Below are 22,779 nucleotides of genomic sequence, written 5' to 3' on the forward strand. Positions count from 1 at the left end.
CGTTTTTATATTTTTACAGCTTGATTAGGTCCAAACTATTTGGGAAAAATAAATAACGATATGTTTTACAGGTAACCTTTTGATACTGAATTTTTGAATTTATTAAAATTTTTGATATACTATGAATATTAACCCTTTATGATACGTATCTTAACTTTATATTATTTTAAAACAATTTCCATAAAAAGATAGGAAACTTTATAAGGAAAAACTTTGCCAAAGACAGCATGGTGTTTTTTCTACTCGTTTTAGAGTTATTCACGATTTACTATTTGGTGAAGTTTAAATTTTTAGGTATTTTCCCAGGTATTTTTCCAAAAATGTCACATAAGAACTGCCCAATAACACATACAAAGTAAAAAATCACGTATGCTCAACAAGTTTTCGTCTTGAATGTGTTTAGGAATTATGGTGACATCATTCATTGAGTTTTTGCTGCCGTTGACAAATCCATTTTCTTTGATATAGAAAGGTACCTACTAGCGAGAAACTTTATCATCAGGCAACATTTTGAGACGTCTCAGTAGGCCATGGCATTTTTAACAGTAATGTACTGATAATGGTTTATACGAGCATAATACATAATCAAACTCATGGTACATTTTCTATAACATCGCGAAACATGCCGGTTTTGTTTTTCCTCAAATCGTTCAAAGGCATGAATAAAACGATCTAGTGGTCCCTATCAATTTGATCAACATAAAGGACGATAAAAATTACGTCACATGTTTACATCCAAAACTGTTGTTTACCAATAATAGCCTACCTTGTCTTATTGTTTACCGTGTTATGGTGATCAAATTGTTCTAACCTTGCCTAACTTGCCTCGGTGTATCTTGTTTCGGTGTTGATAAGATAGTTCAAGTCAGTAAATGTCAAAATATACATGCTCTGCTTTTTAGAATCTTTTGAATTGGAACTTATTATCTAAAAATGGATATTCTTACGAAAGGTGTTTGTAAATACGATTTGAATTTGGGATGGATCAACGAATTCCCCTTTTTCACTTTGCCAGTTTCCTGGGCTGTTTCACTGGTCCAAGACTTATACGTTTTCGTGCGAAGAAATAATTGAAAAAAACGACAGGAAAGTAAGATAAACGCGAAAATATGGCCCCAATTTTTTTGGAGAATATCTTTAAAACATCAATAAGCAGTACGAAGCTTGTCGAAAGAACTAGCTTTTTAGATTTCTATGCTAGTTAATTTCTGTATGAAGGGATTGAATAACAAAACCTAAAAATCAAATAATAATTACATAATTCCTTTACACAATCAAGACGAAAACTTGTTGAGCATGCATGATTTTCACTTTGTATGTGTTTTTGGGCAGTTATTATGTGACATTTTAAGAAAAATACCTGGGAAAATACCTAAAAATTCAAACTTCACCAAATAGTTAATCGTTAATAACTCTAAAACGAATAGAAAAAGTTTTTCCTCATAAAATTTCCTATCTTTTTATGGAAATTGTTTTAAATTAGCATTAGATTGAGATACTTTTTTATGATGGATAAAATGCATAGTATATCAAAAAGTGACAAATTTTAGTAAATTAAAAAATTCAGTATCAAAAGGTTACCTGCAAAACATGTCGTTAATTATTTTTCCTAAGTAGTTTGAGTCTATATCAAGCTGTAAAAAATATAAAAATAGTGGGTGTTGCCAATTTTTGTATGGTAAAAAATATCTGTATGAAATTTATTACGAAAAATGGCCATTTTTTCAAAAATCTCGCTGGGGCGACCTCTAAACGTCATTTCTGAAAGTTACCGTCATACAAAAGTTTGTTTCTTATACCCTTGGCTATCATTTGCAGGGTGAGCCCCCAAGCTTTTTGACCATGTGCAATTTTGGGACGCCCTAATATACACTGAAACAAAAACGAGGGTAAAACCCTTTGAATTTCATATTTTGCCTAGATATTCGTTTAGCCGAGGTAAATGAAAAATTAGTTTTCAATGGAATTTTTGCAATTTCGTGAATATATTTCGAACATATACCCCAAAGCATTTAGTTTATGATGTGTTAGCAAGATAATTGACTTAGCAAGGTAGCTGATTTCACAGCGCAACATTTTTTTGTCTCAAGAGCAAACTTATGTGTCTCTGACAGATTTTGGGCCGCTGAATCCGAATCCGGACTCAAATTTGCTCCAGCACGTCGCAATTTTGAGCTATACCTCAATTTATAGGGCAAAACATGCGATTTTGGGCTCATTTGACTGCCAGCCATTAAGCATGGAAATATTTTTGTTAAGCAATCAAAGAGCAAATTGACCAATTAACATCTAAATTGACGACTCATGCAGAATACTTCGTTTTACCAAATATGTTCATACAAAAATGCATGAAGTGGTTAAATAATTGGCTTATTTAATTCAATCTGAAGAAACATATTATAACTCAGTCTTATTTTTTAATCACATTAATTTTTAACATGATTTATTTGAAATGAACGTCGAAATTGTGAAACAAGTAGTTGATGCTAGAATACTTTGGGTGCCATTTTTCAAAGTGTGAGGCGCAGGCTTGTCCGCATTGAGCGCACGAAAATTCTGCTCTTTTGGTTTACACCACCAAAACCATCATATGTATGTAATCTTCCTATCTTACCTGATAGAAGGATGTTTGAATATCCTAAATGTCATTTCGAACTGTCAAACAATCGCACCGCTGTGCCACACTGCGCGTACAAAGAGAAATTCACTGGGGTGAATTCACCCGGGTGAAATTCTCTTTGCGCGCACAGTGTGGCGCTGCGGTGCGATTTTTTGACAGTTCGAAATGACATTTAGGATATTCAAACATCCTTCTATCTGGTAGGATAGGAAGATTGCATAAATATGATGGTTTTGGTGGTCTAAACCAAAAGAGCAGAATTTTCGTGCGCTCAGTGCGGACAAGCCTGGTGAGGCGTCCAATGTATGTTATTTCAGCCAGAATACAGCCTAGAAAATATTGGGAGCTATTAGAAGACGTTTTAGTGTTGAACGCTGTGATTTATGTGATACTTTTTTTTATCAAAACAATACTCAAATACGTGACTTTTTCAAGGTTTGTGGCAACTTCGTTTTTCGTAGATTTTCAACCTGCACTCGTCCTGCTACTTTTATTAGAATCTTTTGAAGCACTTCAGATGGAAATAACTACAAAAAGTCTCAATTAGGAAACATTTTCAACATTATGACATATGTTTATGAAATATCGTCGTTTATATATCAAATTTTATTTTTAATAGTCCCAATATACAGGGGATACTCAAAATAACTGGGACATGTAAAATTTAAACTTTTCAAAAAATGTTCAAGTCGCTGTAACTTTTCGAGAAGGGCATCAAATATTCTCAAATTTTTACTGCAAGTTCATCAACTAGTTGTGTATCAGTGGTCAAAATTTGGAAAAGATCGGGCCGTTCTACACAAAGTTATAAAGGTTCTAGAAAAAGGTATAATTATTATCCGATAGCCAATTTTGACCTGCAATGATCCGAATGCGATGAAATTTTGATCATTTATGACTTATATAATGAGCTATTAAAAACATTTGACTAAACTTAAAATTCTTTACACGAAAGAAAATTATTTCGATTAGATTATTTTTCTAATATTTATAACAACAAATTATCTAAAACTCCATCATCGTTGCAAAATTCGAGATAGTAATTATAGTTCATTTAAATTCCCTCTAATTGAATTGAATATATTTATGTTTCAAAGGAAAACAACCAAGTAGCCTTCATTAATTTGAAAAAGTAATGGGATGCATATGAAAAATACATAAATTTATTTAAGAAACATGGAATAAATTAAATCGCCATAACTTTTTTTCTTATTAATAATTTCAAATTAACCTTCCTTTTGCATCACGTTGGCAGCAGCTCGCTGACGTAGTGTACGGTTTGGGTCAAAAATGACCCTAATGCCAAAGGAGGGTTAAGTCAACTGTTTTTTCAAAGTACATTGTATTAGTCATAAATGATCAAAATTTCATTGCATTCGGTTTATTGAATCCGGAGATATAACAGCTCAAAGTTGGCTATCGAATAATTATACCTTTTTCTAGAATCTTAATAACTTCGTGTAGAATGACCCGATCTTTTTCAAATTTTGATCACTGATACACAACTAGTTGATGAGCTCACAGTAAAAATTTGAGAATATTTGATGCCCTTTTCGAAAAGTTACAGCGAGTTGAACATTTTTTGGAAAGCGAAAATTTTACCTGTCCCAGTTATTTTGAGTATTCCCTGTATGGCTGTTGTAAAGCCATGGAAATAAAAGTCAGATATTTTCAATTCATTATAGCATATAAAAAATTATTCGGTGCAAGATGGTCACCTACATGAAACTAATTTGAAATTGCCTCAAAACTTCTTACGAAATCCAGAGATTATGCAAAACTGCAGCAAGCAAATCGTTTATATCTGGTGGTGCTAGGAAAATTGATTGCGACGGAGATGCTACCTCGTCACAACTTTGTGGTTATTTCCTATTGAGAAGCGATTATGTTTCTTGAAAAGCACTTGCTAAAAAAAATACAATAAATAATTGCCAATTTTCAAAAAAAAATATCTATGAATTTTGTTTCAAGCATTATCATACAGAAAATATTTGTAAAATTCAAGTGTAGAATTAGCCCATTGTTAAACTACACGTTAATAAAAACAAAATAAATAATGTAAAATTCGATCTTGATGTATTTCGTTTACCTGGGGATTAAAACACACTAATTGTCACAATTAAGCTCTGTGGCCAACTTGCCCCGAGGGGATGGCCGTCTTACCCCATGTTGCAAAATTTTCATTTCAAAACACACATTTTTAAAATGAATTTATTTAGTATTTAAAGTGCAAAATAAAATGCATTTTCTTGTGTTGAGAAGGTAGAAAAGACATGAAATGAAGCGGATGATTGTTAATTAGATATATTTTCATTATATGTAGTTACTGTTCCTTCGAGGCCTAAGCTTAGGGTGGCCAGTGGCCATCTTGCCCTAACCAAAACATCCCAAGCAACGAAAACTTTTTAAAAAGAGATTTAACTTAGTGTTTATTTAAACCTAAAAAAGTGCGAAAATGGCAATTTAACCCACGAGCGATCGCGCTGTTGTATTTTGTACAACACGTTGAAAAAATCTCACTTTTTGTACTCAGCATTGGCGTGGTGCTGACGCAGGTAATCAACCGCGCGAGTTACGGAAGGTTAAGCATCGAAGAGACAAAGAGTAACTAATCAGTTGACGTGTATAGAATAGCATTTTTATTCAACTTTAAATTATGCTTTTTTTGTAACTTTGCGAGATATCTTATTATATAAAAATGATCAGTTTTGATAGAAAAATTAAAAAAAAAAACACGTATTGCTTTTTTCACTGAAAATTTTCGTTGCTTCGCTGGGATACATGACGTTTTGTTCCAGCGAAGGCTTACGCGATACAGCAAATCGCCAAATAGCACACTAACACCACAAAAAATCTGTCAACAATAACCTAACTGTCAGCGAAATGCTCTATTTGCATGACAACAATCGACTCACACAACTAACGAACGGCCGCCGTCAACTGTCCGGCGACTGCTGTCATATTTCTTTGTCGCCGAATCTGGCGCTGGGTCGTCGGCGCGGAATCCCAAAAGTGGGAATAACATTTTGGGGTTTGCGCGCAATACTAAACGCGAGATTTTATTTTATCATGATCGTTATCTTTTTTTTTCGATGGCGCATCACCGCTGCTAAAGCTATATGCCCTGTTTCTCGCTTTCTCTGTATCCCTCTCAATCCCTACAAACATCAGAAGCCATAAAAATAAAAACCTTACCCAAGGAAGATATAAAAGATTTAGTGTTTTTCAAGGTTTGAAGGGGTTGTTTCTACTAAATGTATTATATATCGCGTATTTCAAAAGATAGAGCAAAAGTGTCTTCGGCACTATTTTTCAGCATGATATTGTCTTCAACTTTGTCGAAGATACCATTTAGTTTACTTGGCTAATTTAGAAAATGGATTTTTTATCTAACTTTTGAGTAAACTTATCAAAAAACAAAACTTATCAAAAGTTGCTCCTAAAAATATGCAACAATTTTGCAGAACACCACATTATATTATTTTCACATTTTCACACTCAAAATGCTCACGATCGTGTTTTTCGCGATTTCAGCGGGGGCGGCACTATAGTTTTGCCAAACTTTTTCGGCTTTTTTTTTGGGACATTTCGGCTTGGCAATACTAGTCACCCCCCTAAAAAATGGAGCCAGGTGAATCGGATTAGTCATTAATGTGTCGAAGAAAAAGTACATGAGATGGCAAAGGGTTCTAAGGGAAGAATTACCGCGTCCGCCACCCCGAATTTCTATCGACTCTGTGATAAAATCGAGGTGGTTGTAGAATTCGTGTACTTGGGCTCCGCCGACAACGACACCAGCAGAAAAATTCAAAGACACATTGTGGCAAGAAATCGAGCTAATTTTGGACTCCACAGAACTCTACGATTGAAAAAAGAACGCCGTCACACGAAGTTAACTCCATATCTGGGTAATTCTCGCTGAGACCGGCCCACTATTTACACCTTGTCTTCAAAAATGTTTAAGGTGCCGATTTTCTGAAAGCCCTCGCCTAAAAAGTAAGAAAAATGCATTTGGTTACTCAAATTGATGGACCCCCCGTTAGTTAGAGCCATAACAATTTTTGCAGACCCCTCGATTTTGGTCAAATGGTGGCTCACTCAAACCATTATAACTCGAAAGTTTCTCCAACAACCACCTCAAAACGAATTGTTGTTGAAAAGAGGAAAGATAGATCTACTATTTACAATAATAAAAAGTTGGGTCGGCCATATTGATTTCGGCCGCCATCTTGGATTTTTATGCAAAAACAATTTTTTCACCATGAGGGCAACCACCGATTTTCAAAATTTTTGCATCAATTGAAAGCTGGGACATTTATACATAACATATCAAAAAATTAGAGATGTCTTTTTCTTCTTTCAAAAGTTATCTGCAGTTTTGTAAATTAAGCCACGTTTTCTCCATACATTTCCATGCGCACCGGCAAAGACATGCAACAGCATCCGAGTTTACGCCTGCAGGTGTACACCAAGGCGTGTGCCGCAAAATTTGGCCAAATCGGAGGTTCGTTTCCGTTTTTGACTGTTTCTCAATTATGCGGGCATTGTTTTTATAACTTTTTTAGTGTTTTGGAAAGCTTAAACCTTCAGCTTTCCATTAATGGGTTCAGAATTTTAATTCGTGTTCGTAAACACTGCGAAATAACGCTGCATTTATGAAAACAATCGGCACCGGGCCCAGTGCGCAAAAGTGGCTTAATTTACAAAACTGCAGATAACTTTTGAAAGAAGAAAAAGACATCTCTAATTTTTTGATATGTTATGTATAAATGTCCCAGCTTTCAATTGATGTAAAAATTTTGAAAATCGGTGGTTGCCCTCATGGTGAAAAAAATGTTTTGGTATAAAAATCCAAGATGGCGGTCAAAATCAATATGGCCGACCCAACTTTTTATTATTGTAAATAGTCGCTCTTTCTTTCCTCTTTTCAACAACAATTCGTTTTGAGGTGGTTGTTGGAGAAACTTTCGAGTTATAACGGTTTAAGTGAGGAACCATTTGACCAAAATCGAGGGGTCTGCAAAAATTGTTATGGCTCTAACTAACGGGGGGTCCATCAATTTGAGTAACCAAATGCATTTTTCTTACTTTTTAGGCGAGGGCTTTCAGAAAATCGGCACCTTAAACATTTTTGAAGACAAGGTGTAAATAGTGGGCCGGTCTCAGCGAGAATTACCCATCTACAAAGCGCTGATTGCACCGGTAGTCCGAAACGAACGAAACATGGACTCTACGTGCAGAGGATTGCAATCGCAACAATGAAAGTCTACATTACTAACTACATTACTAGTTTCAAGCACACGTTCCTCTTTTCTAAGCGATAGTCATTTTTAGGATCAATTTCATTCATAACAAAAATCGATCAACAGTTTTAAAACGATAACCAGTTACTATCGCCCAATGCTACGTTTTGACATGAACGTAAACAATCAGCTGTTCCGTTATATGTACACATTCTACCGTTATTTACCAGCATAGAAGCTGTCAGCCAGCTGTACATAACAGGTATATAAGACCTTTAAAACTTCGAAAACTGGAATCTGTCATCATCACGAACACCGCTTCGGCATGCCGACTGTCACGTTCGCATTCATTCATGTTTGACTTTAGTTAGTTAGTACGCTTGCAATTCTTGTTGCGTGCATAACAACTTTCACCTAGTTTTGAACTCTGGGTCAAATCAATTTTTAGTTTGTTATCGATTAGGTAGTGCGTGTTGTTTGTCCGTGAATGTTTTAGGGGATACAGAATGTTTTTCAGAGTTTTTGCCAGTGGCCAGGGAAAGCGAGTGCTGGGGTAAGTAACAAACTCTTGCCAGTCATGTCCATCGAAATTGGATTGAGAAATATCTATTATTTGCTTTCTTATCAGTGCCGTGGGAACGATAATTGCTGGTGGCACGATAACAACATACTACCGGCGCAATGACGCACACATGGCATCGAAGATGGCCGTGAGCAAATTCATGGCGGAACCCATCACTCCTAAGGACACCCTGGCGTCCAATGCGGACGATATGAAAACCAGGATGGAACTGATGATCATGAAGATCCAGGCGGACTTTTGCCGATCGCTGGAGAATGAGGAGAACTTTGGGAAAAAGTTTACCGTTGATCGATGGGAGCGAAAAGAGGGCGGTGGCGGAATTACCTGTGTCCTACAGGATGGGGACATATTCGAGAAGGCGGGTGTGAACATATCCGTTGTGCACGGGGTGCTTCCGAAGGGTGCGATTCAACAGATGCGATCCCGTGGGAAGCAACTGGCCGATGGGGAGCTACCTTTCTTTGCGGCCGGTGTCAGCGCTGTGATACACCCGAGGAATCCGATGGTTCCGACGATTCATTTCAACTACCGATATTTCGAGGTGACGGACTCGCAGGGTAATAAGCAGTGGTGGTTTGGAGGAGGTAAGTTGCTGGGAGACGGATTTTTTAGGAAGGTGTTGGGGAATACTGGCTGATTACCTACAGTTACCGACTCGTCTTAACTAAAGTGTGCTTTAGACAAGAACTTGAACATGAAGACGTATATTTGTCATTGTGGTTCGCAAATGATCCAATGTTGCCATATTTTTCCATCGAGTTAGCTCGCACTAGAGCATCACATGACTTCATTGGCCATGAGCCACCTATTCCTACTTTACTTACTTTCAGTCCTGAGCACCCATGGTGGTGTAGAGGACCGAATTGAAAGACTCCATCCTGGGCGATTTCCAGCCATCGCCTTGACTTGTGGCCAGGTCAAATTTTTGTCGACTTCTTTTATTTCCTTGTTGGGGCAGCGCCGCCATGAGCCTCTGGGTCTACCTCTGCTGCGATGTCCTGCTGGGATTTCGACGACGCAGCTCCACGTTGGAGATTGTGAGGCTACCATGCACGAATTATATACCACAGGCATCTATTGATGAAAACCTGCATCCGTTGATTGTTGCCCGCTGATACACACCATGTTTCACTGGTGCATAGAAGCACAGATTTCACGTTCGAGTTGCGTCGTTTCTCCATACATTCCTCAAACTCGCAAAGGCAGCGCTCGCCTTCTTGATCCTGCACCTATGTCGATCTTGGTGCCGTCATCGACCGCCATTTGGCAACCAAGCGATTGGAAGCTTTCAACATTCTCTACTGCTTGCCCATGCCCAGCTACTGTAATACTGGAAAGGTTGACTGTGTTTACATATTTAACGATATGGTCTTGTTGAAGTTGATGGTAAGACCGCGGCGCCAATGAGCGATTGACAAGATCATCGAGCCTGCTCTGCATATCAGAGCGCTGTTGAGCTCGTCATCAGCCAATTCGAAGTTATTTTGGTGATCCATGGTAATGGGCTGCCACAGCAACCCACGATTTGGTTCACGATCAATCGCACCTACCAGGATCTCGTGTCGATTGCGATGAGGAACAGTAACGGCGATGGGATACATCCTTGTCTCACTCCAGCAACGACCCGGATGGAATAGGACAAAACACTTGTGGCGGGAACAATTTGGTTAATTTGCTTAGAAGATCTTTTCGTGAGGATTTGGTGAGCGAAAATTTAGCTGAACAAAAAAGAATTATCCGGCGGATGAAGTGATTATCAGAGATCATTTCTCGTTACTCTCGTTACCATATCGTCCCCTTAAGGCGAAACTGGAAGCATTTTCTCATTTTTTTCGGTTTTTGATTTTTTATTAAATAACGAGGCAATATTTTAAAAATCAGTTTTCGTGCACATGTAGAGTATGAATCAGGGTATCTTCTGATTTTTACGCTGCAGAAAATGTTTTTCGTTTTTGCATAAACCATTTTTTAGTGAAATTTTGTTCAAAAATGGTTTCTGCAAAAACGAAAAACATTTTCTACCGCGTAAAAAAATCAGAAGATACCCTGATCCATACTCTACATGTGCACGAAAACCGATTTTTCAAATATTGCTTTGTTATTTAATAAAAAATCAGAAACCAAAAAATGGGGAAATGCTTCCAGTTTCGCCTTAATGCTAGAACTAGGTAACTCGAAATTTGACGTTTTTGAGTTGAATATATGTACGTGGTTCTAAGGTTGAAAAACATAAGGAAAACTAATACAATCTGAGGAATCTCAAAAAGACCTTCTTGGGGAATTCCAGAAGAAATACGTGGAGAAATCCCATCAACTATTCCTGAAATGACATCGCACAAATAACTACTGAAGAAATTCCAGAAGAATCTCTGAAGAACCTCCTCGACGGATGCCATTGGAACCTTTTTGAGGAATACATATGAGAATAATTTCTTTCAGCAAATTAAGGAGAAATATCTGGAATAATCCTTGCATGGACTACTGTACTTTTCTCGGCTGTTCGGGTCCGTATGAAGTTAATCATCAATATTAACTTTTTTTCTCGATCAGCCTAGATAGCTGTGTAGTGTCGGTAGCGGTTGTCACAATTGGCTAAGAGCAACACTACGGACTGCCTGTTCCGGTGGCAAGAGTCCATTAAACAGGTGACCCCTAATTCATGGTGTGATGCGGTTTCATGCTTACCGTGCCTAGGAATGAATGGCTAGGGGGGTCTAATAAAAACCTAACCGCAAACGGAGCCTGTGGAGTACCCAGCGCGCCATCCATCGTATTTTACCCTTACTGTGCTAACCGGAGCAATGGTGCAGTGGACCTTGTGTTTCTCCGAGATAATCTGCTATCCTTCTTTAGGGATTATTAGTATGTTGTTAATTAGCTTTCATTATAACCAATATGGCTCTTCGCATTATGCGTTCTTCACAGTGTCCTCTGTGTATCTTCGTCTCTGGCGTTCTTCAATCGATACCGAATTGGTTTTTATCGCTGCTCTTTTTCTTGTGTTGAATTGTAAGAGTTTGATCGTGCCTAGTTTGGGTAGTGGCTATGGTTATGACAGCTCAAATAAATCTTCAGCACAGCTTTGGTCCAAGAACCTTACTTTCCTAGTAATGCTTTAACCCTCTAATACCCAATCCCGCCTTTAGACGGGGTATAGTTTGAGCATTTTTGTAATTTTTGTTTCGTGGAAAATCATTTTTTTTATATTTTTGGCTGATATCTAGGACTATTCTGTATATCTCAAAATGATTTTTGGTGTATTTTAAAGCGTATTAACATTTTTAAAAAATCATTGAAAAATTGATGTTTTAGCCACCTTTTAGAAATCATTGTTTATTTTGTATTGAATCGCTACAATTAACATATTTTAAATTTTTCCCAAATCATTCTATCCTTGTTTAATAGTTTAAGGGAATCGAATACACTCTGAAATTATTTTCCTTAAAATTACACGGAAAATAAAATTTCCTGTGAAAAAAATTTAAAATAATAATATTTCAACAATAATCATAAAATCTCAAAATGTTTTCATCTCAAAAAATCCGTTCCCCAAATTGGCTTCCAGGAAAAATATAAAAGTGTGGAGATGTTCAAAAATAAAAATTAGAAAAATCAAAAACTGAAATTCACGATATCGAGAATTAAAAAGAATCATCTTCCAAAACATGTTTAATTCGATTTTAGATGACGAAAAATGATATTTAGATCAAAATCAAAAATTTGGGTATTAGAGGGTTAATTAGTACCTATATAGTTCCGCATTTTGCGTTTGAGCCGATGTTTGCTACTTTCAGTAAAATTGAAATGTCAATCTCGCGTGTCATGCCTCGAGCTCCAAAATGTTATGATAAAACTGCTTGTTTGCAGCCTGACTATTCCCAAACATTGATGGGATTATACTGTCAAGTTTATTCCGTAAGCGGATAATGCATCGTATAAAGATCAGACCTATCAATTTAACCTCTTTCTTTTGAAATGATTAGAACGAGCATCACACCCGTGATGTTTTTCTGGCAAACATGCCTCTCCGTGGGAACGAACATGCTTACCAAGATGGAAAGTCCACAGTGATTTGTACAATGTTGTTTACGATATCGGAAAAGCATTCATTCAAAAACAATTTTGTTTGAATGTTTTCTTGGATTTCCAGGATACTTTTGAACACGTAACTTTCGATTCCATATTGAAAGCCGCACGGAGGATTGTCCTAGGGGAAATTACCTATTCTCGGCCGTTTTTTCTCTTCATCTTTGGGGGTTTTTTGAAACCTATTGAACTCATAGTTGGTCTCAAATCCTTCCCAACTATGCTGAATTATATGGCCAAGTTTCAGGCAATTTGGCTGACAAAACCCCCCATGACGAAGAGATCAAACCTGCCGATAATACCCATTGTCACCCTATTTATCTTTCAATGATTTCCAATCGGATTTACCAAATGCTCAAAAACCAACATCTCTTCTCGGCATTACGTCAAGCAGCGATTAGGAAATTGAGTGTTTGTGGATGCCCCCATGCGGGAGTCTTGCCACCACGTTTGAGAAATCTCGTAGCAGAAACGCAATTGAGATAACTCAATGTGGTTTTCCTACTTATGATTTTGTCCATCACTGAAGAGACGTCTACTCTGGTTGATGGTTGAGAAATGAATGAATTTATTATACACTGTTTTTCGTTACATACTGACAGGACTGAGATCAATGATTGCTACGATCCTACAATCACAAGCCTCAACAGGCTGCTTCATTTGTATATCCTAGCTGAGAATCCGACTGTGGAACTTTGAACCATTTGATATGTATAACTACCCAGTTTTCACACAACTGCGTTTCCGAGTACTCGGTTAACACTTAATTAAGTAAAACTGACCTAAGAAGCCTGAATCTTCAGGATGTTCTGTTGTTCTGAACCCGTTGTGGCAAGTAGCTATTGGCTTACTTTACGCTTTATGCGTTTTTTACAGTGCCCTTTTCAGGGCGCTGTTTGAACCCGTTGTGGTACGCTTATGCGATTATGTCGACCCTATTCCCTTACCTTCCCTTTCCCTATCCCATCCCTTATTCCTCCCTTCTCTCTCCCTTAGGTAAATGATGAATAGGCTCCCCAAGTAACCACGAAGCCGTATATAAGTGCACCAATTTTGCCATATATTGATAATTAAAATTGTGAATATAATGCTGCATTACTTTAAACACCTCATTAAAGTAATATTAAAGTCGAAAAGGGCCCCACTAAAATCCAATTAGTGCCACATATTGCAGCACGCTGACAGCCATTGCTAAAGTAACATAAATGCATGTGCTGTACATTTGCATTTGCACATGTTTGATACGTGCAACTAGAAAAACCAAAACAAAAATCTATTTTTAGCACCGGTTTCGTTATCGACGGTACTGATGCCCACGTGAATGTTTTGACCATTATTTTTTTGTCGCCGGGTCGGGAGTCGAACCAGAAGTGTTGAAGACCGCTAGATGAGTTCCATACGCGCTGGTGCCTTGGACCGTTTCTGCTGCAGTGATAACAACTGATATTTCATTAACTTAAAGGAAACTGTTCTTCTGTCTCAATCATTGCAGTAGAGGGCAAAACGACTATGTCATATGTAATAGAATACAGTAATTTATCACAATCTGATAAATTACTGATAAATACATAATGCATTTTCGAAGATATTTAATCAATATAAGAAAATGAAAAGCACGATTAAAACACCCTTCGCTTCGCATACTGCTCATATGCTAATTGTGGTTTCCATCATTATTGGCATGTGATAGCAGCCTACAGAAAAGAGAAAAGGTCATATTTAAAAAGGTTTTGCTGTCGTCGATCGGTGGCTCAAACGGGGATTAAGTTGGCCGGGAGTCGAACCAGAAACGTTGAATACCGCTTGAGTTGACCGTAAAGTTGTTCAATCTTCTTGATTTCATTTGTTTACCATTAGAGTCAAGCTTTTATAATTGTATTGTTAGAGCAAACTTTGCTAGTTTGTGCATTGCATTTGTTCAGTTTTTGCAGTGTTGAATTATTGAAGTATCTTATATCACCATTTAATGAACCCTAATGTAAAGAAAAATGCAATGCATCATTACATTGATAATGCCAATCTAAAGGATTATTGCATGACAAGTGTGGAATTACTGCATTTCGCATTGCATAGGTTGATATTCAGTCTAATTCGTGCAATGATATAATGCTTGTGGTTACTTGGGTCGTATTCATGACGATGGCACAAATTTCCCAAATGGAGGAGAACGTGCCTCTGAAGCCGACCTACTGATACCTGATGCACTACTGGACACTTCAAACATCATGTATTTACAAAACAGAATTGTCGCAGGTTATTATTTTGCTATTTCTACTGAATTTCAATTATATGTTTTCATGATTTTCCCCTCTTAATCCTTCTGGATTCTTGGATGGAAGTTGTGAAGGGATCCACGCCCGGATCAAGGATTGTGGGGAACCGGGGCCGGAGCGAATGTGAAGGGCCCTCGGAGGTACAAATGCGATGTGTACAAAAGCATTTCTTTGTTTTTGAACAGTATTTGAGCAAAATAAGCAATAAAGTTAATGTTTAGTAAGCATAAACGGTTTTTGTGGGGGCCTCTAAAATGTAGGTGTCCAGGGCCCCGGAGGAATCACAAAAGAAATTTCCAGCTGGAATTCCAGAGAAAATCTCAGAAGGATCTTCAGAATTACATCTTTATGGTTTTTGTATTTCTGACGAAGTTATCTTTGAAATCTCAGAATGATCTGCAGGAAGAGCAGTTCATGGGTGAACGCGCTACAACCAAGGCTACAACGGCCCAGATGTTCGCCATCCGCCAGGTGTTGTAGAAATGCCGCGAATACAACGTGCCCACACATCACTTGTTCATTGATTTCAAATCGGCGTATGATACAATCGATCGAGACCAGCTATGGCAGATTATGCACGAATAAGGATTCCCGGATAAACTGGTACGATTGATCAAGACGATGATGGATCGAGTGATGGGCGTAGTTCGAGTATCAGGGACACTCTTGAGTCCCTTCGAATCTAGGAGAAAACCATTTGTAGTATCTGAGTAGGATATTCAGATTTTTCACATCTCCTGGTAAACTATAAGATCCAGGAATATGGCCAATTTAACTAAAATACTCGAAACAACCTCAAATTACGTTGTATTGTATATTCATAAAGTTTGACAAGGCAGGCAAGGCAGGTTTCGAAAAGGATCAACAATTAGCCACTTTCCCGGGGAACCAAATGACCGGAAGATCCCGGAATGTCCTGAAATATTCGGAATAGCCTTCAACGAATCCCCTTGTAATTCCTGAAATGTGATATTGGCCACTTCCACTGGAGAATCAGGTGGCCGGAAGATCCCGGAATGTGGCAGGAAGGAAGAACTCACATTTTGTGAGTTTGTCGTGAGTGGGATTTTATCTCAGGTCCTCGGCGTGATAGTCACGTATTTCAACCATCACACCAGGTCCGCTCCTCTCTTCATATGTTGTTGAATAAAAGCTTCTAAAAAATTTAAGAATAATGAATATGTTAACAAGTCTAAGGCTTGTGCACTCTCTGACTTGAAGTCCAGTGTCCATCAGCACTTATATTTTGTCGGTACAAGCAGAACGTGGACACTACAACTCCACCTAGTCATCATGTATATTTTTCATCACTGTAAATCTATTGAAATATCATTCTGTGGTGTTACAGGAACTGACCTCACCCCCTACTACCTGGACGAAAAAGATGCCCTTCATTTCCATCAAACGCTGAAGGAAGCATGCGACGAACACGACGAGACCTACTACCCGAAGTTCAAGGAGTGGTGCGATAAATACTTCTACATTCCTCATCGCCAGGAGTGTCGCGGCGTTGGGGGCATCTTTTTCGACGACCTGGATGCGCCGGACCAGGAAAGTGTATTTAACTTCGTTACTGGCTGTGCCCACTCGGTGGTTCCGTCCTACCTGCCGCTGGTCCGGAAGCACAAAAACGACGCCTATGGGGATCGCGAACGACAGTGGCAGCTGTTGCGCAGGGGACGCTACGTGGAGTTCAACCTGATCTACGATCGTGGAACGAAATTTGGCCTGTACACTCCTGGGGCGCGTTACGAAAGCATCCTGATGTCGCTGCCGCTGACGGCGGTAAGTTTGTTTTATCATGCAAAAAGATGCAGGGGAATTCGAGCTAAAATGTTTAATGTCCTTTGGATTGTCTAGCTCGATTTTATCTTAGAAAATCTTATTGATTACACTATGTTTTACCAATTTTCAGAAATGGGAATACATGCACGTGCCTTCACCGGACAGCAAGGAAGGTGAGATTACCCACGTCCTGAAGAACCCACGAGACTGGCTACAAACGGGGCAGAACAAATAACACTTTTATTGTTATCGTTAAAGTTTTACACGCATTTTCCGTAATAAAAGTTCACTTCAGAAGGTTCATTGCCAGCTGTTCGGCTTCCATTAGTGTGATATCACTGATCTTGTCGGCAATCTTGCGCTTCTTCGGTGTCTTCTTCGCAGGCTTCAACTCCTCCGCGGAGGAAGCGTCGCTTCCTACTTCTCGATCGTCTTCGTTGTATACCTTGTCCGGGTCCGGAAGCCAATTCAAATCCACGCTGTGCTCGTCATCATCGCTTCCAAAGTCATCCTCTTCCTCGTTTTCCTCATCGGCCTTTCGCTTAAGTTTCTCCTTCCGAGCTACACGTTTGGCTTTCTGTAGGTTCTTGTACCGCTCCTTGTCTTCCGCATCCGCCAGCTTCAGCTGAGCACGTGCCTTCTCTATGTCATAAACTTCATCGCGAACCTCCTCATCTACTGCGTTGCCACTGTCGTCGAAGCAGATCTTCTTGTTGGTCACCAAAGCCTTCTTTAACAGTTTCACCTTGGTAATCTTCTTCTTGGATTCCGTGACAACTTCAGGCTCATTCGGTTCCTCTTCCGGTTGATCCATGGTGCTAAATCTTTCGGACTTCTTGACGGTGAAGAATTCTTCATCACTTTCATCTTCATCGTTTTCGTCCAATGCCACCTTAACATCGGTCTTAACGTTCGACTTCTTGGACTTGTTTTCCTTCCGAGACAAAAACCGAACTCTTGGAGTTACCAATAGACCCAGAGATTTCGCATAAGCCTCCAAATCCAGTTTGGAAGCATCGAAGATACTCTTGTCCTTCATCAGTGCAACCGATTTCACATACGCCACAAACGCCCTCTTGGCGGTTTCCTTCAGTTCCGGAGACTGTGCCAAAAACGACTGAATTTTAATCAGCGGCGAAAACAGCTGCTTATCATCGATGTGAATCTTGTTGATCGGCACCTTGGTCTTCTCGAGCATCTTGACCACACCTTCCTCCTCCTGGGGAAGCAGTACCAGCAAACTTTCCCCACTGGTGTTAAGTCGTGCGGTACGACCCGCACGGTGAATGTACTGATTGGCGTCCTCCGGACAGTCCAGTTGCACAACCCAGTTGACCTTGGGGAAGTCTAGACCTCGTGAGGCAACATCTGTGGCTAGCAGGCACACGTTGCTCTTCGAGCAGAATTCGGTGTAGATTTTGTTACGTCTCTCCTGGTTCATTCCACCGTATAGAGGAAGAAGAAGGGTGCTTGGGCGTAGTTTCCGGAACACTTCGTAGAAATATTTCACCTGCAAATTTCGAAGAAGCGAGAAAAATATGAGTGAAGCAGGAACGAAGGTATGGGACATTTAAATTTCAGAAGCAACAAAATTTTACAAAAAAACCCGATTTAATCCACCTATGGTGAACAGAACCCTTCTTACACTTATTAAAAATATTGTTGTATTATGCGTATTAAGCAAATTTATTTTGTGTGATTGACCAAAAGTTTTAGAAAATATTGTAGATTTGACATCTAGTGAATTGGTTCCCAAAATAGCATCAGACCATGGACTTACCAGAAATGCCAGACACCTCCTAGAATCTTATATGGAATGTTAAAAAAATAGCTTTCATATTCTGGAATAATTGTATCTTTTGTTAACTGCCAAATAATCTAAATCGATTAACAAATGGATAAGAAAATCAGCGAGATGCACTTTGTCTAATATCTCTGAATCAGTCGAATAAATTAGCTCCGAAGTATTTGGTATTCATGGTTATGGTGTTAAAAGGACAAAAATGATATATCTACTAAGTTAATCAGTTTTGGCATTGACTAGTTATTTTGGCTGTCCGGTTCTTGCATTTTTCCCACAATATATAAATTCAAAGCTTTCATTTGACATATTGTTAGTTTTATCAAATTTCTGTGTATTTGTAATTTGTTAATTATATTTTGTTGAAAACAATAACCTGCTAGAATACACTTTGTATGAGATCAGCATTATTTATTGAATAATAATTTCCCATAGACTGATAAAATACTAATGCAAGATAACAAGTGAATATAATAATAAAAAAGAATTTATTGAATACTCTTCGTAAGATATCTCAGTAATCAAATGTCGAATCGAAATAAAATTTCAGGGCCTTATACAAGGATATTGTAGCTTTCATTTGGTGCTTAGAGAACCCAAATCGATTGACAGACAACTGAGATATTTATTATGGTACCCTTGGTCCAAAATCTCTCAAAAAGTTAACCTGTATTACTCCCAAGTACTCTTTGAAAGATATTTCGGTAATCAAATGTCCAATCCTAATGAAATTGTATAGGGTTCTACTAGAATGTTGGAGCTTTCATTTGGTGCCAGGATAACCGAAATCGGTTGACAGACGGCTAAGATATTTATTATTATACAATTGGTCAAAAATCTCAAAAAGTTTAGTTGTATAAATCTTAAGTACTCTTCGAAAGATATCTCTGTAACCAAATGTCTAATCGAAATAAAATTTCTGGGCGATCTACTAGGATGCTGTAGCTTTCATTTGGTGCCAAGAGAACTTAAATCGATTGACAAACGGCCGAAATATTTATTATGATACACTTGGTCAAAAATCTTAAAAAGTTTAGAAGTATGACTCATAAGTACTCTTCGAGAGATATCTCGGTAACCAAACGTCCAATCGAAAAAAAATTTAATAGCGTTCTACTAGGATGTAGTAGCTTTCATTTGCTTCCAAGAGAACTTAAATCGGTTGACAGACGGCTGAGAAACGTGCGTGACTTTTTTTGTAACGCACATACACACACACACACACACACATACACACATACACCCACACACACATACAGACATTTGCTCAGTTTGTCGAGCTGAGTTCATTGGTATATGAGACTCGGCCCTCCGGGCCTCGGATCGAAAGTCGGTTTTTCGAGCGATATTTATACCCTTCTTATGGGTGTAAGAAGGGTAAAAAGAATTTATTGAAATACTCTTCGTAAGATATCTCAGTAATCAAATGTCGAATCGAAATAAAATTTCAGGGCCTTATACAAGGATATTGTAGCTTTCATTTGGTGCTTAGAGAACCCAAATCGATTGACAGACAACTGAGATATTTATTATGGTACCCTTGGTCCAAAATCTCTCAAAAAGTTAACCTGTATTACTCCCAAGTACTCTTTGAAAGATATTTCGGTAATCAAATGTCCAATCCTAATGAAATTGTATAGGGTTCTACTAGAATGTTGGAGCTTTCATTTGGTGCCAGGATAACCGAAATCGGTTGACAGACGGCTAAGATATTTATTATTATACAATTGGTCAAAAATCTCAAAAAGTTTAGTTGTATAAATCTTAAGTACTCTTCGAAAGATATCTCTGTAACCAAATGTCCAATCGAAATAAAATTTCTGGGCGATCTACTAGGATGCTGTAGCTTTCATTTGGTGCCAAGAGAACTTAAATCAATTGACAAACGGCCGAAATATTTATTATGATACACTTGGTCAAAAATCTTAAAAAGTTTAGAAGTATGACTCATAAGTACTCTTCGAGAGATATCTCGGTAACCAAACGTCCAATCGAAAAAAAATTTAATAGCGTTCTACTAGGATGTAGTAGCTTTCATTTGCTTCCAAGAAAACTTAAATCGGTTGACAGACGGCTGAGAAACGTGCGTGACTTTTTTTGTAACGCACATACACACACACACACACACACACATACACACATACACCCACACACACATACAGACATTTGCTCAGTTTGTCGAGCTGAGTTCATTGGTATATGAGACTCGGCCCTCCGGGCCTCGGATCGAAAGTCGGTTTTTCGAGCGATATTTATACCCTTCTTATGGGTGTAAGAAGGGTAAAAAGAATTTATTGAAATACTCTTCGTAAGATATCTCAGTAATCAAATGTCGAATCGAAATAAAATTTCAGGGCCTTATACAAGGATATTGTAGCTTTCATTTGGTGCTTAGAGAACCCAAATCGATTGACAGACAACTGAGATATTTATTATGGTACCCTTGGTCCAAAATCTCTCAAAAAGTTAACCTGTATTACTCCCAAGTACTCTTTGAAAGATATTTCGGTAATCAAATGTCCAATCCTAATGAAATTGTATAGGGTTCTACTAGAATGTTGGAGCTTTCATTTGGTGCCAGGATAACCGAAATCGGTTGACAGACGGCTAAGATATTTATTTTTATACAATTGGTCAAAAATCTCAAAAAGTTTAGTTGTATAAATCTTAAGTACTCTTCGAAAGATATCTCTGTAACCAAATGTCCAATCGAAATAAAATTTCTGGGCGATCTACTAGGATGCTGTAGCTTTCATTTGGTGCCAAGAGAACTTAAATCGATTGACAAACGGCCGAAATATTTATTATGATACACTTGGTCAAAAATCTTAAAAAGTTTAGAAGTATGACTCATAAGTACTCTTCGAGAGATATCTCGGTAACCAAACGTCCAATCGAAAAAAAATTTAATAGCGTTCTACTAGGATGTAGTAGCTTTCATTTGCTTCCAAGAGAACTTAAATCGGTTGACAGACGGCTGAGAAACGTGCGTGACTTTTTTTGTAACGCACATACACACACACACACATACACACACACACACATACAGACATTTGCTCAGTTTGTCGAGCTGAGTTCATTGGTATATGAGACTCGGCCCTCCGGGCCTCGGATCGAAAATCGGTTTTTCGAGCGATATTTATACCCTTCTTATGGGTGTAAGAAGGGTAAAAAATCGATGCAATGACAATGAAGTAATACGACATGCACTTTACTCTAAGGATACGACACGACTAGTTTACAAAACTTTCTTACCTGCTTACAAGTGGCAAAGAATACAATGATTTTCTGTTTGCTGTGAGCCTTGAGGAACGACCACAGCATTGTAAGCTTCTGTCCCAGTTCCACGGCTACATAGTTCTGCTGCAGTTTGGCCGGCGTAGTATACTGTTCCTTCTCGTGCGGGGCAATGTACAGCGGGTTCCGCAAGTTCAACCGTGCCAAGTCTTTGACGGATTTTGTCTGCGTGGCGGAGAAGAGCAACGTTTGCCTCTCGGATGGCAAATTTTCAATGATGGCATTCATGGCTGATTCGAAACCCAGATCCAGGCAACGGTCCGCTTCATCCAGGACCAGTATTTTCAGGTTAGTACAGTCGAAGAGCGGATTTTGGTCCATGTGCTGCAGCAAACGGCCCGGGGTGCAAATGATGATGTTCAGCTGATGTAAACGACTTTTCTCGACTTTCAAATTCTGTCCTCCTATGATGAGTCCCGTCGTGAAATCGTGCAGTTTGCCTATCTTGGCGACAGTTTCGAAAATTTGCAGAGCCAACTCTCGAGTCGGCGTTATTATCAGCGCACCCAATCCATCCAGTCGCGTCCATTGCTTTGTGTAGAGTTTCTCAAACACGGGGATCAGAAAGGCCAACGTTTTCCCGCTTCCCGTTTTGGCAGCCGCAAGAATGTCCTTTCCTTGCAGAGCCGGCAGAATCGATTCCCGTTGAATTGCCGTAGGTTTTCGATATTGTCCTTGCGCCAACCCGCGGAGGGTTTTCTTCGAGAGGGGGAAATCATTGAAACTACTCGTTTCCTCGATTGTAGCCGTTAAATACGATTCCATCAATCGTCCAATTTCCGATTCTTCATCCTTCATCGAAAACTTGAACTTGGGCTTGCCTCCGTTTTGCTGCTTCGGTTTTCGCTTGAACTTATCTTTCACACGTTTCCCACTGTTGGGATGTTTCATTTTCGGCTTCACTTTTGCCATTTTGGAGGTCATTTAACTGACAAAACTGGAAAATTATCACTTTTTAGCGGAAAATCTATTTACAATCACCTACGGACACTGATCTGGTGTGGCCACAACACGCACGTGAAATGAAACGAAAATAATCGAAATTCGAAGTTTAATGTCAAAATAATTTGCTGCCGGCCGCGGCCCAGTGC

The 22,779-nt window shown here is 38.7% G+C and overlaps 2 protein-coding genes across 3 annotated transcripts; one reads left to right on the top strand and one right to left on the bottom strand.

Moving 5' to 3' along the window:
- The first annotated feature begins 8,161 nt into the window (after positions 1-8,161).
- Positions 8,162-16,893, top strand: LOC109398849 (oxygen-dependent coproporphyrinogen-III oxidase). The gene is made up of 4 exons (XM_019671290.3): positions 8,162-8,416; positions 8,492-9,030; positions 16,154-16,590; positions 16,721-16,893. Exons 1-4 carry the CDS (start codon positions 8,370-8,372, stop codon positions 16,823-16,825), a joined length of 1,128 nt encoding a protein of 375 aa, XP_019526835.3. The 5' UTR covers positions 8,162-8,369; the 3' UTR covers positions 16,826-16,893.
- On the bottom strand, positions 16,803-22,733 carry LOC109429199 (probable ATP-dependent RNA helicase DDX10). 2 transcript variants are annotated; one of them, XM_062856531.1, is made up of 3 exons: positions 22,670-22,733; positions 21,647-22,625; positions 16,803-18,100 (listed from the first exon to the last, which is right to left on the bottom strand). In XM_062856531.1, the coding sequence occupies exons 2-3, from the start codon at positions 22,610-22,612 to the stop codon at positions 16,877-16,879; spliced, it is 2,190 nt and encodes a 729-aa protein (XP_062712515.1). In that variant the 5' UTR covers positions 22,613-22,625; positions 22,670-22,733; the 3' UTR covers positions 16,803-16,876. The 2 variants fall into 2 exon arrangements, with proteins under 2 accessions (XP_062712515.1, XP_019560632.3); XM_019705087.3 differs by having other exon boundaries at positions 21,647-22,720.
- Positions 22,734-22,779: the final 46 nt, after the last annotated feature.

Source organism: Aedes albopictus, chromosome 3 (assembly GCF_035046485.1).
Source record: "Aedes albopictus strain Foshan chromosome 3, AalbF5, whole genome shotgun sequence".
Taxonomy (NCBI): domain Eukaryota; kingdom Metazoa; phylum Arthropoda; class Insecta; order Diptera; family Culicidae; genus Aedes; species Aedes albopictus.